The 16,579-nt window shown below is 41.6% G+C and overlaps 2 protein-coding genes across 2 annotated transcripts in view; both read right to left on the bottom strand.

Moving 5' to 3' along the window:
• Window positions 1-2,932: 2,932 nt before the first annotated feature.
• Window positions 2,933-8,036, bottom strand: LOC138515387 (uncharacterized). The gene is made up of 2 exons (XM_069630248.1): window positions 7,935-8,036; window positions 2,933-3,805 (listed from the first exon to the last, which is right to left on the bottom strand). Exons 1-2 carry the CDS (start codon window positions 8,034-8,036, stop codon window positions 2,933-2,935), a joined length of 975 nt encoding a protein of 324 aa, XP_069486349.1.
• Window positions 8,037-8,583: 547 nt separating this feature from the next.
• The window catches only part of LOC138516911 (neurofilament light polypeptide-like), a 39,271-nt gene continuing 31,275 nt past the window's right edge, over window positions 8,584-16,579 (bottom strand). The window contains exon 3 of the mRNA XM_069632368.1: window positions 8,584-16,537. Within this exon, the coding sequence (XP_069488469.1) occupies window positions 16,477-16,537 (61 nt within the window). The 3' untranslated portion in view covers window positions 8,584-16,476. The remainder of the gene's footprint in view (window positions 16,538-16,579) is intronic.

The following is a 16,579-nucleotide window of genomic DNA, read 5'->3' on the forward strand; positions in this document are numbered from 1 at the left end:
CGATGAAGGGGGGGGGTGAAGGGTTACAGATGAAGATTAGGGGTGAAATATTAGTTGTGAAGGGTAGGAGTGGAATGCTTGCTGTGATGGGTAAAGAGTAAAGGGACGGAGATTAATGACTAGGGGAATAGGGCTAGTGCTGAAGGGGTAGGTGAATGGTTGGGGGTGGATGGTCAGTGGTAAGTTATGGTGAAAGATGTGAAGGGTCATGACTAAATGATTATGTGTGAAGTGTGGGGGAAAGGTAAATAATTAGAAATGAAGGTTAGGGGTGAAAGGTTGGCAGTGGAGACTGAAAAGTTGGGAGTAAGATGTTAAAACCAATATTTTTAAAAGGTGAGAGCTGAAAAGCACTAGAGAAAATCAACAGGAAAAATACTTTGCACGTTGAATCAATGACAACTTCAGGAAAATGCCTTTCCTGTCTATAAGGCTGGCCCAAGAACTGCCCCTGAAAATTACCGGCTATTGTCCATACTTCATACGACCAGTAAAGTATTTACCGCCATCGTACTGGATCATTTGCAAAGCTGGTCCAATGTCAACCAGCTATTGCACCCATTTCAATCTGGTTTCAGAGCTGGTTCCAGCACTATGTACGACATTCGTTTTCTTGATGCCATCATCTCTAGAGCTAAACACAGAACTAAACCTTCAGTATATGTCACGTTTATTTACTTCAGCTGTGCTTTCGATAGTGTCGACCGTAACAAGCTTTGCGTGATACTGTCTGAAATGAAGTGTCCTAATTGGTTGTTAGATATATTAATCAAGCTTCACTCTAATAACACAGTGTAAGTACGTCTTGACAACGTCTAGCACGACCAATCAGGATTATTAAAGGCGTCAAGCAAGGTTGCTTTCTGGTCGCCTTGTTATTTAATCTTTGAATAACACAAGATGACTTGAAAAGCATGCCCATTGCCCTATTATGTTTGAAAAGACTAGGGACTCAGCGTTATTATATTCTGATGACCTTGTCATTGTAGATAATACCCTAAAAGGAATGAAGATGATTCTGGAAGAACAGGGTCGCTTTACAACTGAACACATATTACACATTAACTTAAGAAAATCTCAAATAAAGCTGTTTGCGTCAAAAAAGATTAATAGACCAAAAATGGAACTAAATTGAGGAGCAATTGTATATACAGATTGTCACAAGTACATTTGGACAGTAGGATTGGTTATCAGGCTATAATCGAAAAGAAAATGCAACAAGCTCAACAAATAACGAAACTAGTCCATTGTTTTGTTAAAAACTATGCAGGATGCTCTTCAAAGGGAATACTGATGTTATATAAGCAGTGACTTGGACCAGATATTGCTTATCGGTTAGTAGCTCTCACCATTGGAAACCTTCAATGGTTGGATAAAATTGAGGGCTATTTGTGGCGTAATATGCTTGATCTTCCGCCCTCTTGCCCAATACAGTATATCAGAGCTGAATTTGGAATGGTATCCTTAAAGGCCCTTATTTTACAACAAAGAGGGCTTCTTCCTCTGAAAGCCATTTGTCATCCATTGAGCCATATGCTCTCCATCCTAGGCGAAAACATAATCCAATTGAATAAAATTGATAGATCTAAGAAATATGATGATATATGCAGGGAACTGTATACAGAATTAAACTGGTCATTCGTTCGATCACGCTGTAGCCAGTATAGTGCTAGTAAATCTGCTTTTTAACAAAGTGTTGAGATAAAAGACTGGGAAAGCAACTTTACCCATATGAGTAGACTCAGTAATTTCAAATATTTAGATGGTATTGTCTATACATATCATTGTCCCCAGTTGTACTTAATTCGTTGCCCTGATCTTGATGTTTGAGATTTCGATTATTGATGAGTACTAATCAACTGCCAGTCAGAGATCAACATAAGGTACTCAATGGCAATTGGACAAAAGCCAACGACAATGCCGGATTTGGAAACTATTAGGAAATCTAGAGACAAGTTAGGCATATTCTAACTGAGTGTCCCGATTTATCTACAGTATATATTCGGGAATATGAACGATTTGTACCTCAACCTGAAACTATCTCTTCAGTGCATTTCTGGCATTACTGTTTAAATACCCTGACTGAAGCTATGCACATTGCCTTGTATAAGGTATCGGTGACAGCTGAGATCCTATTTGAAACTGTGAAAAGAGTTTAAATTAGTAGTGTTCCCTAAGCACATTTCACTTTAGTGATTTTGTTTATTGGAGTTTGTTGATAAGTCTGTTGATACATTGGAATTGGAATTGTGTAATTGTCAGTATGGGTTTAGGATTTTACATATGAATTAATGAAAATGAATTGTAAAAGAATAGTAAATGTTTGTATGTATTGTGAGGACCACACACTGAATATAGATGTATAATCATAGATTGATTAAGTGATAGTTTGTTTGAATGCATTTGTTTAGTGATAATGAATATGAAATGGCATCAGTTGTAAAGGTTATTTGGAAATAAACACAACTATAACAATAATATAAAAAAATAAAAATAAATGCCTTTGAAGAATGGAACTTTGAGAAAGACGCTGCCAGGAGTAACAGATTGTTTTGGGGATCTGTGCACATTTGTCATGCATTTTAGTAAGCTATATTCTGAGAGCAAGCAGGCTGTTTTTGGGGTGCAAAGTAACTCACAACTATTGTCTGGTATAAGTAGCTTATTCAGCCCTGTGTTCTTCCTTTGTATTGTGCTATTGCAGTTTTTCTTTTCCGCTACAAATGCCGAACTGCAATACCAGAATGTGAAGATTTAAACAGAAAGGAGTAACCCGCACCCATTTGACATGGAACAACGTGAAAGATCCAGTATAGATCCGTTGTCGAACAGACCAAATCGCACCCAATAATTGTATTCAAATGCCTCACTCTCAAGCACACCTCAAGGTCTCAGGGAGATCTGCAATTTTCTCAGGGGCAGCTGCAATTTCCTAAGGGAAAGCTGAAATTTCCTCAGGCACACCTGCAATTTCCTCAGGGGCAACTGTAATTTCCTCAGGGACAGCTGCAATTTCCTCAGGGGCAGCCGCAATTTCCTCAGGGGCAGCTGCAATTTCCTCAGGGGCAGCTGCAATTTCCTCAGGGACAGCTGCAATTTCCTCAGGGGCAGCTACAATTTCCTCAGGGGCACCTGCAATTTCCTCAGGAAGAGCTGCAATTTCCTCAGGGGCTGCTGCAATTTCCTCAGGGGCAGCTGCAATTTCCTCAGTGACAGCTGCAATTTCCTCAGGGACAGCTGCAATTTCCTCAGGGGCAGCTACAATTTCCTCAGGGGCAGCTGCAAATTCCTCAGGGACAGCTGCAATTTCTTCAGGGACAGCTGCAATTTCCTCAGGGACAGCTGCAATTTCCTCAGGGGCAGCTGCAATTTCCTCAGGGGTAGCTGCAATTTCCTCAGGGACATTTGCAATTACCTCAGGGGCAGCTGCAATCTCCTCAGGGGCAGCTACAATTTCCTCAGGGGCAGCTGCAAATTCCTCAGACACATCTGCAATTTCTTCAGGGACAGCTAAAATTTCCTCAGGGACAGCTGCAATTTCCTCAGGGGCTGCTGCAATTTCCTCAGGGGTAGCTATAATTTCCTCAGGGGCAGCTGCAATTTCCTCAGGGGCAGCTGCAAATTCCTCAGGGACAGCTGCAATTTCTTCAGGGACAGTTGCAATTTCCTCAGGGACAGCTGCAATTTCCTCAGGGGCAGCTACAATTTCCTCAGGGGTAGTTGCAATTTCCTCAGGGACAGCTGCAATTTCCTCAGGGACAGCTGCAATTTTCTCAGAAACAGCTGCAAATTCCACAGGGTCCCGCTATTTCTCCTAAATGTATGAGAACATGATTTAATTTGTGCTGCTAGAAATCGCTGTAGGGAACCCACTTAAGTGACTATGTGATAGTAACTTTAGGTAAATTCATATTTTGTGGTGTTGACTAAAACTAAATTTGGGACTTATGAGGCATGTACTAGACCAGCCTTGATGGTTCTCGTCAATTTATTAAGTTATTCACTTACTGACAACTTCGTATTTCAAGCATTGGGCAAGAAAATGTTGCGCTTTTTTCTGAAATGAAATTCTATGGCCCATACAAATAAAACTAATCCGGAAGCGACCTAGGCTGCCCATAAAGAGTTCTGGGGGGAGGGTGACACAGTGATGAGCAGGGGTCGCCCAGGGTTTATGAAGGGGTGAGAAGTCCCTTTGTGTTTTTGATCTCACTCTGGCAAGTTTGATTGGCCCACTGCCATCCGATGCCAGGCTTGGGATGCACGCAGGGGTAAGGCCGCTTATTCACCAACATGCAACGTTCAGGAGATATTGGGCCTCATTAGGACCCAGGCGGTAAGGGGTTTACGGCGGCGTAAACAGCGCCGACCCTTACCGCCTGATTCCGAGGTCCCTTAGCGCCATGGAGGTTTTAACACCTGCTTTTAGCAGGTGTTAAAATCCATGGCGCTAAGGGACCTTGTTGTTAATTACGCCACCGTAATTTACGGTGGCGTAATTAACGCCTTCCCCACTCCCATTATGCCCTATGGGGCAAAAATGGGAATGGGGAAGGGTAAATGGGTTAATGGGGACTTACCACCCCACTCACCTCGGAATGGGGCGGTAAGTCCGCCAACCACCATGGCGTAAACATAGTTTACGCCATGGTGGTAAAGGTACGACCCAGGCGGTAATTTACCGCCTGGGTCGTAATGAGGCCCATTGTGTGTTATGGGACATTGAAAAACACTTTTGTAAATCTGGTCCATTGTGTGTTTTCAGAAGCACTGTCTGTGTTCCTTTATGCTTTGATGTACTGGGACAGCCAGTGCATTGCGCTTAGTAGACCTGAGGGTAGCCTGCTCATAGTGCCTAGAAGAGTCTACGAGGGTAGTTGTTTTTGTTCCCACACATGTTTTGATGGCACAGCAGCATCAAAAGTTAAAGCTATATTGGAGCTCCAGGTACGTATAAATGTTCTACTTCGGTGGGCCTCTGCCAAAGGCACGGCTTTCCATCCACACACATTAGAATGCAGCTACGACTTACAACAAAATTCGGCCTAGCTGCACACTTGACGTTTTTAAGCCTACTCACTCCAGACTTGCCTCAACAACTCTGCCACTAGGATACAGCGACAACCTCCCGTCTCGGGAGGATAGCTCAGTAGCAACGCGCTCTCCTTGGAAGCAAGACAACACAGAGCAACACAGGTTCGATCCCCGGGTCCGCGCTTAGAAACCTCTGGGTATTAAGCGCGTTATTAATAACCAATCATATATTATATCATATGGCAAAATGTGGTTGAGCTGGAAACATAACGAGTCTCTTGCACTCACACGCACTTGTGACCCTCCTCAGCACCCACCCACATACCAGACCTCTTGGGTTGCTAAGCCAGCACATCTAATCTTGGCTAAATACACATCCACATTCTAGGCCTTTTGAGAATTTTCCCCTACCTGGACTTCGGTCCCTGAGGGCATTCCCCCCACAAGTGTGTTGAGACCATAATGATGGGAATGGGTGCTCTATAAATGACTACTACTCCCACCATGTATGGGCACTGGTTGGCTAAGTTTGCTAAACCCCAAACAGCAAATGCTGGCTTTCTGAAGGGAGTACAGGTTGCTGTGGTAATTATTTGTGGTCGGTATGGCATGAGACAAAGATTGTATGATCAATGTAATGATATTTAATAACAGATCCTCTGAGAAAAACATTGAACAATGCATCTGAAAGATTAATTAGATTTGTCTACACATTTCTAGTTGTTGGAATTAAGTGTCACATGGACTTTTCTGACACATCTGTGTGTTACTCACATGTATCCTTACTTAAACCGGATTATTAATGTAGTTTCCTGCCTTGGTGAAGGCTACAATATATACCAATTAACCATCAAATCGGTCCATGCCTCTGAGATAAAGATTTCCCATTCTTTTGTTCTGTTCATGACACATATTATTTCATTACTTTTGTTTTTAAGATCCTGTTTTTGTATGTTTGCATTTGTCCAGATGGTTGATTATGGTAATGCATTTGTAGAACCTGTCTAAGATACCTTTATGCATGCTATTTATTACTAATTATGATGATTTATGAAGTGGTATTAATTTATGTTTTTTAGCAACTGATATGTTATTGAATTGTTTATTCTTCCAGTGAATAAGAAGAAATGGAAATATAAAAAAAGACAAATGAAAAACTGATATGCATTCCTTGGACACGTTGAGTTATACACATTATATATAAATATAGGTCTCTTTAAAACTTATATTTCTCTTCTAGTATAAAAAAAAAATATCATGCATTTTTATTGAGTAGGTTTCCTTTAGTGACTGCTATCAATGATAGTTAATGGAATGATGTGATGCTAAATGACTGAGCCTATGAAGTAGTAATATTAGTTAATAAAAGCTAAAGTACTGAGATAAGATCATAGCTGTGTAAAGTAACACAGGGTATAGGGTCAACTGGGAGGTTCAATTGCAGGGCGAGTGCATCTCGGTCTATAGGGTCAACTGGGAGGTTCAATTGCAGGGCGAGTGCATCTCGGTCTATAGGGTCAACTGGGAGGTTCAATTGCAGGGTGAGTGCATATCAGTCTATAGGGTCAACTGGGAGGTTCAATTGCAGGGTGAGTGCATATCAGTCTATAGGGTCAACTCGGAGGTTCAATTGCAGGGTGAGTGCATATCAGTCTATAGGGTCAACTCGGAGGCTCAATTGCAGGGTGAGTGCATATCAGTCTATAGGGTCAACTGGGAGGTTCAATTGCAGGGTGAGTGCATATCAGTCTATAGGGTCAACTGGGAGGTTCAATTGCAGGGTGAGTGCATATCAGTCTATAGGGTCAATGGGGAGGTTCAATTGCAGGGTGAGTGCATATCAGTCTATAGGGTCAATGGGGAGGTTCAATTGCAGGGTGAGTGCATATCAGTCTATAGGGTCAACTGGGAGGTTCAATTGCAGGGTGAGTGCATATCAGTCTATAGGGTCAATGGGGAGGTTCAATTGCAGGGTGAGTGCATATCAGTCTATAGGGTCAATGGGGAGGTTCAATTGCAGGGTGAGTGCATATCAGTCTATAGGGTCAATGGGGAGGTTCAGTTGCTGGGTGAGTCCATATCAGTCTATAGGGTCAACTGCGAGGTTCAATTGCAGGGTGAGTGCATATCAGTCTATCTATAGGATCCACTGGGAGGTTCAATTGCGGGGTGAGTGCATATCAGTCTATAGGGTCAACTAGGAGGTTCAATTGCAGGGTGAGTGCATATCAGTCTATAGGGTCAACTGGGAGGTTCAATTGCAGGGTGAGTGCATATCAGTCTATAGGGTCAACGGGGAGGTTCAATTGCAGGGTGAGTGCATATCAGTCTATAGGGTCAACTGGGAGGTTCAATTGCAGGGTGAGTGCATATCAGTCTATAAGGTCAACTGGGAGTTTCAATTGCAGGGTGAGTGCATATCAGTCTATAGGGTCAACGGGGAGGTTCAATTGCAGGGTGAGTGCATATCAGTCTATCTATAGGGTCCACTGGGGGGTTCAATTGCTCCAGGGTGGGTGCATATCAGTCTATAGGGTCAAATGGGAGGTTCAATTGCAGGGTGAGTGCATATCAGTCTATAGCAGCCTAGCGAGGAGTTTTCATAACTATGTGATATAGAAAGCATGTCAGACCAGTTGCTCTTCATTGCCAAAACAAATCGCTACAGAGTGAATGGCTTTTAAGAAGCAAGAGTAGGGGTGACAATTATTAAAGTGCTTGCCTTTTATATAAGCTTCCTTAAAAAGCCCTGGTTTGGAGGTGAACGCATGCCCTGTCTTTGTTTGGTTTAAGTGGTAAAACGTGCCATCTGACATGTAGTTATGCCTTCCGCCATTCGTCTGCATATTCTTCAATCGAGTGAAATTGGCTTGAGGTGCCATGTAATAAGGGGCACTTACTGGGTGAATGCTTCGATGGACTCTTTCTTTGTACTGAGCCTTAAGAAAAGAGGAGGTCCCCTGTGCGGTCATGCCAACTCCTGCGTCCTCAGCCACTTCCATAGTTTACAGAAGACCAGGATGCCCAATACTTACCGGATACTGTAAATTTTTTACTCTCTCAGTTCTCAATAAAAAAGGACCTAGAAGGAGACTATGTTGAGGGCTAGAGAACTGAGAAGTAGTGCTGCGCGTTTTGGAATTTAAGAAGAACACTTTTCTTCTGTTTACAGGTCGAATGGTCGAAAAAAAATGGTCGACAGGACAAATGGTCGACGCAATTTGTTCGAAAGACAAATGGTCGAATTTAAATTTTTTTGTATTTTCACATTTTTTTTTTTTGGGGGGGGGTCCCCCCCGCAGCCCCTTTTTTTGCTAAAAAACCCTTTTTTTTCCTAAACAAAAACCTGAAAAATATATATATAAATAAAAAAGAAAATTCGACCATTTGTCTTTCTACCAAAATTCGACCAATTGTTTGTGGACCAAATGACTGGACAACTTTTCTTCTTACAGGAACCAGCAAGAAATGGACCAATGTTGATGGCTTCGCTCTTCGTGCAGTGGTCACACAGAGTCTCCCCCAGCAAAATAAGACAAGACCCCCAAGTTAATGCCATCATCAATTTAATGAGGTGCATGTTTCACATTACAGATATGCTGATGTTTGATGATGAACCATTTGCTGGGATCATGTGCAACTTTAATGGCATACATTCAATGAGTCGTAAATCTGCCAACCTACGAATCCGGCCGCCAACAGTGGCCTCCATTCACCTGGACAGATTGCTTCACTACTGGATATGAGGTATTACATCGTCAGCTCAGCAACATCCGCCCCTTTCTTGGTCGGATTTCCCCAGTCAAGTCTTTGATCCTGCTGGATTTCTCCGAAGAGGTTGTGAGCCTTTGTAGATGGTGATGGGTGCTACTTGAGCACCGTCACTGTTGAGAAACCTGTGTGTCAAACAGCGGAAGAATATTTGTGCATGTGCTGCGTAAATTGTCATTGAGAGCGTTGGGGTGCGTGGAAGGTGTTCTGGATTGAATGCTTGGGTATGGTGGAAAGGCTGTTCTTCTGTAGTGTCCTCACCATTGAAGACCTTGTATCTCATGTCTTCAGTTTCCTACTTCATCCCGGGAATGAGAAACATGGGCGTTGAATAGGGCTGTTCAGAAATATCTTCAAGAGCATCATGGGTGCCGGCAGATAAATGACATGACAGATTCCTCTACTCTCTAGGAAATTATGGTGGTCAGTAGAGATGGACTATATATGCCACCATGGCCAATGCAGATAATGGGTGTCAATGCATGAGTGAAAAATGAATGATTGACAGAGTTCAGCTAATTGTATAGCACGCCCTAAATAACCAAACAGGTTAAGGGTACGTGAGGCTTCAAATCCATACAATGGAAAAACAATATGCTGACTGCAAGAGTAACTAAGGGAGCAAGAACAGAAATGACAACAGCTGGCATCCTATCTGCCTGCTAATCTCTCTCCTCCCCTGCTAAAGGCCCTATGTGACCTTCAGCTCACGTACGCTTAACCAAATAGGTTAAGGGTACGTGAGGCTTCGAATCCATACAATGGAAACACAATATGGTAACTGCAAGCGAAACTAAGGGAGCAAGAACAGAAATGGCAACAGGTGGCATCCTATCTGCCTGTTACCCTTTCTCCTCCCCTGCTAGAGGCCCTATGTGACCATGAGCTGTTCCCTAATTTTCTACCTTCCCACACATTAAGGATCCTCCAGCGAGCGTGTAACGTGTGCTCCAGCGGAATATATTAAATGGCTCTAAAATACCCACATCAAATATTCCTTACTATCCCTCCCAAAACTGGCCTCTTTCTGGTTCTTATAGTAGCCTTGCCCTTTGTTAGGTAGCTGTTACACTGCAGCTATTAAAACATTACCTCGGAGGGCTTGCTCTACTGGATTCCAGAGTGACAGCCTGCAGAGATGCCTGTGTATTTTGTCAAAAGTGACTGCTTTTGGCTGTCTTCTAAATCTTACTTCCTTACTGCCAAGTGCCTAATGTGAGCATGGCATGCTCTCACTGCTTCGAGGTGGAGCTTTTGTGTGGTCACTGGTTGATGACCATTTTCATCCGCTCAACTTAGAAAGCAATGGGATAATAGCAAGCATGTCCCTCTTCGACCATCCGGCTGCTTTTAGCACAAAAGATGATATCAATACATTGTCTAGACCAGCTTCTGCATTTGGGCTATCTAATTTGGTATAATTGTGCAGTATTCATCATTACTGTACATTCTGGAATAGAGGCTGAGATTGGCTCGCTGCCACGTGCAGGTGTCCTTACGACCATGTGGTTTATCTCCACTCTCTATAATATAGTGGAGCATTTCCATCATCAAAAACGACAGCCTCTCTTTCTGCATCTATGCTCACCATTCTCAGGTACACATGAGGGTGTCCTGATGCAAGAGATGTGAGCCTGTACTACACAAAGACATAGGTGTTTATAAACAATCTAATCCTTAGGGCCATCTTCCTTTCACTGAGTATTCTCTCTCTCCTCTCCCCTCAATGTTTCGGTTCCTGTGCAGTATAGGGTTTAATCTGTAGGGTTAATTTGTAATCTGATGCTGAACTTCATAGGTGTGTACCTCTGACATCAAATGTTTCCATTTGTGTTGCCATGCAACATCAGATCAGATATATTTTGGTAACACTAGCTTCTTCGCCCCATTATGTATTATTGCAATGAAATCATATTTCCCTGTCTAAGATTCAAAATGCACTGGGGTGGGCATTTATTGGGCCATTTTACAGCACGTCTTACTAAATCATGATCTGTCTTCTATTAGCCATGAGTATATCAATATATACACACAAGTGTGAGAGAGAAAAGTCACTTACAAACTGTCATGGCCATGTGATGCCTCTCTAATGTGATATGCAGGTTCGACTTGTCCAAATACTTTGATCATACACAAAGCCTGTCAATCATCAGACAATTAAACCAATTATTGAGCAAGGGATCCACCGACCAAGAACAGGCTCAGAACATAACAATAAACACACAATAGAATAGTGCCAAGGTCTGCAACCTGTGCCTTTCCAGGTGTTATGGACTATGACTCCCATGATTCCTCATCATTGACTATGCTGTTTAGGGCTGGTGGGATTTGTAGTCCAGAACATCTGGAGAGGTAAAGTTTGCAGACCACTGGAATGGAGAGAACATCAGGACCTTGGACAAACAACCCACACAAAACATCTCAGTGATAAAACCATAGAATAAAGAAAATCTCTCAATGATAATATAAACCAATAGAACACACAGAATAAGGGGACATACACCAACAAAAGAGTCATAAACCCTACATTATAAGAGAGACAACAAAACAGAACATAGATATAATGCTGCAAGAGCAGATTGAAATTGTCTTGCTCAATAAGCAATTATACATTCATAACACAGGACAATGGACAAGTAGCACATGAAAACAAATAGGCAATAGAATATATGTGCCAGTAATCAACAATATTGAAACCACAAATAAACATGTGTCATGAACCAGCACTACACACATAATTTCTCAATAAATGGACAGTAGAGTACAGAAAACAAGGAGAGACAGAAATCACGACCATGAAACAAAGGAATATCAAGAACATGGAGACCATCAACCAACAACAGACTCAAAACCACTCAGCCATAAGACCATACAACATACAAAATAAGGAGGACATCAACACATCAGAGACTCAAAACCACTTAATAATGAGACAACAGAACATCCAATAAGAGGCACAAATCCTCTCAAGCCTGAGACAATAGAACATACAGAATATGGAGGCCACCAGCCAAAATGAGAAAACAAACTACTCATTCATGAGACAATAGAACAATGAGAACATGGGGCCATCAACCAACAAGAGACCGAAAACATCTCATAAATGAAACAATAGGACATACAGAATATATGGGGCCACAGAAAAAAATGAAATCAAAACTACTCATTCATGAGACCATAGAATAACGCAACCACAGGGGAATCAACCAACAAGAGACTCAAATCCTCTCTGCCATAATGCAGTACATCATACAAAATAAGGAGGACATCAACAAATCAGAGATTTAAAACCACTTAATAATGAGACAACAGAACATCCAATAAGAGACTCAAATCCTCTGAAGCATGAGGCAATAGAACATACAGTATAGGGAGACAACTGACCAAAAAGAGAATCCACACTACTCATTTATGAGACAATAGACAATGGGGGCATGGGGCGTCAACCAAGAAGAGACTTAAATCCTCTCAAGCATGAGACAATAGGACATACAGAATATGGGGGCCTCCCACCAACATGACATGGAAAACCTCCCAATCAGGAGACTTGAGAACATACGGAAAATGGACAGCATTGACCAAAAACAGTAGAAACCTCTCATTTCGATGGCAATAGAACATATTGAGCAAGGATGCCATTGACCTAGAAAAGACTCAAAGTCTCTCGCTCATGAGACAATAAAACATACAGAAAATGAAGGCCATAGGCTAATTGGAGAAATACTTCTCTATCAGGAGACAATAGATCAATGAGAACATGGATGTCGACGATCAAAAAGAGAATCAAAACCACTCATTCATGAGATAACAGAACAAAGAGAACATTGGGCCATCCACCATCAAGAGACTCAACCTCTCTCATTCATGAGGTATTTACAACCTACAGACCACAGAGGACATCAACAAACAAGAGACTCAAAACCTCTCATCCATGAGACAATAGAACAACAGAACATGGCGGCCATCAACCAACAAGAGACTCAAAACCTTTCAGTTAGGAGACATTAGAACATACAGAATATGGAGGCTAACAATAAATACTTCAAAACCGCTCACTCATGAGAACATGTAGAAAATGCGGTTCATCGACCAATAAGAGACTCAAAACCTCTCAGTCAGGAGCCAGTAGAACAAACAGAAAATTGAGATCATTGACCCCAAAATGTCAAAAAAATCTCAATCAGGAGACAATAAAACAACCAGAGAAGGGAGGCCATCTTCCCACAAGACACTTAAAGCCTCTCAACCATGTGACAATAGAGCATACAGAACATTGAGGCACTCAAGTAATAGGAGCCAACATTTCTCTATCAGAGTTAATTGAACATATCCATAATGGAGGCCATCGACAAACAGTAAATCTTAACCTCTCAATCATAGACAATAGAAAAACTAGTACAAGGGGGTGATTAACCTAAAAGTGACCCAAAACTTCTCAATCAGGAGACAATAAAACATGATGAAGATGGAGAGCATTAACCCAATCAGAATCAAAACTTCTCAATCAGAAAACAATAAAACATAATGAACATGGAGGCAATCATTCAACAAGACTCAAAACCTCTCAATCGTGAGACAATTGAATGTATAGAACATGTGGACCATCAACCAATAACAATCACAACTTCTCAATCAGAAGACAATAGAACACATATTGGACATGGAGGTCATTGACGGATAAGTAAATGTAGACCATTTTTCTCATTCATGAGACAATAATACAGGAAGGACATGGAGGTCATCCGCCAACAAGAGACTCAATGCCACTCACCCATGAAACTATAGAACATACAGAATAATATATAGAAGATCACTGGCCAAAAAGAGTCAAAACCTTTCAATCTGAGTCAAACATACTCACTATTGTGGCCACTGACCCACAAGAGACTCAATACCTCTCAATCAGAGGACAATTGACCATGAAGAACATGGTGGCCAACACCAATATGAGACCCGAAACCTCTCAATAATGAGGTAATTGAACAGGCAGGATATGGAAGTCATCGACCAATAAGAGACACAAAGATTTGCAATAATGAGGCAAGTGAGCAAACATAAAATAGAGGACATCGACCAACAAGACACACAAAATCCCTCAATAATAAGACAATTAAAAAACAGAACATGGAGATTATCAATCCACAAAAGAGTCAGACACCTCTCAATCATACGACAGTATAACATACAGAGCATGGAGGGCATCAACCAAAATAAAGACAGAAAACCTCATAATAATGAGGCAATTGAACAAACAGAACAAAGAAGTTTTCCTCCGACAAGAGAGTCAAAATCCTTTCAATCCTGAGACAATAGAACATACAGAATAAGGAGGTCATCGAGCAACAAGTGACTCAGAGTCTCTCAATCATGAGACATCAGAAATATATAACATAGAGGGCAGAAATCATAAAGAGTCAAAAAGTCACAATTGTGAAAGTGTAGAACATACAAAACATGGAGCCCATTGATCGTCAAGGGACTCAACACCTCTCAACATGAGACAGTCAAAAACATAGAACATGGAGTTCAAAGACCAAAAACATTCACTCAGGCACCACTAGAACATATTGAACATGCACACCTTCGACCCACAAGAGCTTTAAAACATCTCAATCACGAGACAATATTACATATAGAAAATGGAGATGATCAGCCAACTAGGGTGGTAAACCTCATGAAACAACACTACATACTGAACTTGGAGACAATCGACCGAAAATAATAAAAATGCTCTCACTCATGAGACAATAGAACATGGAGGCTATTGACTAAATAAGACTTAAAATCTATCAATCGTAAGACCATAGAATATACAGAACATGGAGACCATTGACCAAATGGAGTCAAACGAATCAATCAGGAGAAAATAGAACATACCAAACATGGAGATCATCGAGCAACAAGAGACTCAAAACTTCTCCATTTTGAGAGAACAACATACAGAGCATGGAGACAGTCAACAAAAAAGAGACTCAAAGCCTATCAATCAGGAGAGAATAGAACATATCAAACATTAAGACCATTGACCCATAAGCCACTCAAAACCTCTGCATTATAAGAGAACCCAACATACAGAGCAGCGAGAACATCATCCAGTAAGAGGCCCAAAACCAATAAATCAGGAGATAATAGAACATATTGAACATGAAGGTCATAGATTCACAAGATAATGAATACCACTCATTCTTTTTACAATAGGACAAAAAGATCTCAAAGGCCGTCCAACAACAAGAGACGCAAACCCTATTAATCATGAAATAAGAGAATTCAGGAAATATGGACTCTATCAACCACCACAACTCAAAAGTGATCAACCCTCAGAGAATAGAACAAAATAGAACATAGAGACCGTAGACCAACTGCATCAAAACCTCTCAAATATTGAGCAATTGAAAGTAGGGATGATGTGACCATGTACTGGGGCAGCCAGCCAATGGAAGATAAAGAGCATGAATCGAAGACCCAAGAATGGGTATGAGCCCCCTAATAACATACGATAATAGAGCAAAGACAAATAAAGGGCCTATGAACTAAAGGATTTGAAATCTCAAAAGGATTAACCAATACAACAAAGAGAACAGGTCAGGGCCTCTATTCGGGATGTTTCTGATATGGTGGTGCCAGGTTGGCCATGCTGCCAACAAATATGACCCTAGTGATAAAGCGGGAAAATACCAACTTGCCACTTTGCCCACAGTGGCACACATCTTTTCACAGGCTCTGAATGAGAACATGGATCCCGAGGCCAACAAAAGATACTATTTTGGATTTTTAAATAAAACCTCCCAGAACAGAGAGGTTTTATTTAAATACAATGTAATAAACTAAACATCGGGGCCAAGTTTGATAACAGATCATAACACATTCAGATGCTGATGATCCCATGAAGATGGGATTAATTGAACACTAGGAAGAAGTGTAATCATCTGAAAATGGCCCAACTGCGATGGAATGAAAGTACCCAGCCACGAATCAATAGAAAAGGAAAACATGAAACAATCGAGATGAAGAACCTTAATGGCACCCATTCTGGATTGTGCCACACTCTAATGCTAGTACTGACTGATATTCATCCTAATTCACATGAGAAATAGGATGTGTGATGAATGAATGATTTAATGAAGGGTTCTCAATCTATTGTTTGTCCCAGATCCTGTTGAATGTTACTGATGGTCATGACTGAAACATAGCACATTGACGAATAGACGTGAATGCAATTGTAAGTGAGAGGAATAATGACCAATAAACTATTGAGTGGAAACTGATCTGTACTGGTGATCCTATGCAGTGAGGCATGTTGGGGAAAGGCCATACATGGATTGTGTTGGGGAAACACTGTAGGACATGAAATACTGTTCCGGCAGATGACACACCTACGTGTGATGAACACCTAGAAACCAATGACCACGCTGGCGGAGTCTACGTAGGTGATCGGCAGCACAGTCAGCTCATAGCACCAGTGTAAGAGGATAACATGTTGAACAGCCTGAGCAAGTTAAGTGAGATAACTGCTCAGGCACCACATCCGGCACAAGCAGGTTTCTCAACACGGCGGGGCGAGTCCATACGGGGGAGAGGGGCAAAGTGTGAATGGGGAGGATGCGTAAGTGTGAGACGGAGGGGACCGTGGTGGAGATGAGGGGGAATTCGGTTCATCGAGGTCTTCAGCCTCTAGCTGAACCCAGGGAAAGAGGTGTAACTCAATCGAATCTCTTCTCCTTCCAGAAGTTTCCTGAAAAACAAAAAGAAACAACAAAAGCGTTTGCAAGAATTG

Source organism: Ambystoma mexicanum, chromosome 6q (assembly GCF_040938575.1).
Source record: "Ambystoma mexicanum isolate Mex_15411 chromosome 6q, UKY_AmexF1_1, whole genome shotgun sequence".
NCBI classification, from domain to species: Eukaryota; Metazoa; Chordata; class Amphibia; order Caudata; family Ambystomatidae; genus Ambystoma; species Ambystoma mexicanum.

Bases quoted from the DNA above. Each gene is read 5' to 3' on its own strand.
- LOC138515387 (XM_069630248.1), bottom strand. From the start codon at position 8,036: ATGGAAGTGGCTGAGGACGCAGGAGTTGGCATGACCGCACAGGGGACC. The intron at 3,806-7,934 runs GTAAGTGCCCCT...TAGGAGAAATAG, and splicing joins TCCATCGAAGCATTCACCCA to CGGGACCCTGTGGAATTTGC.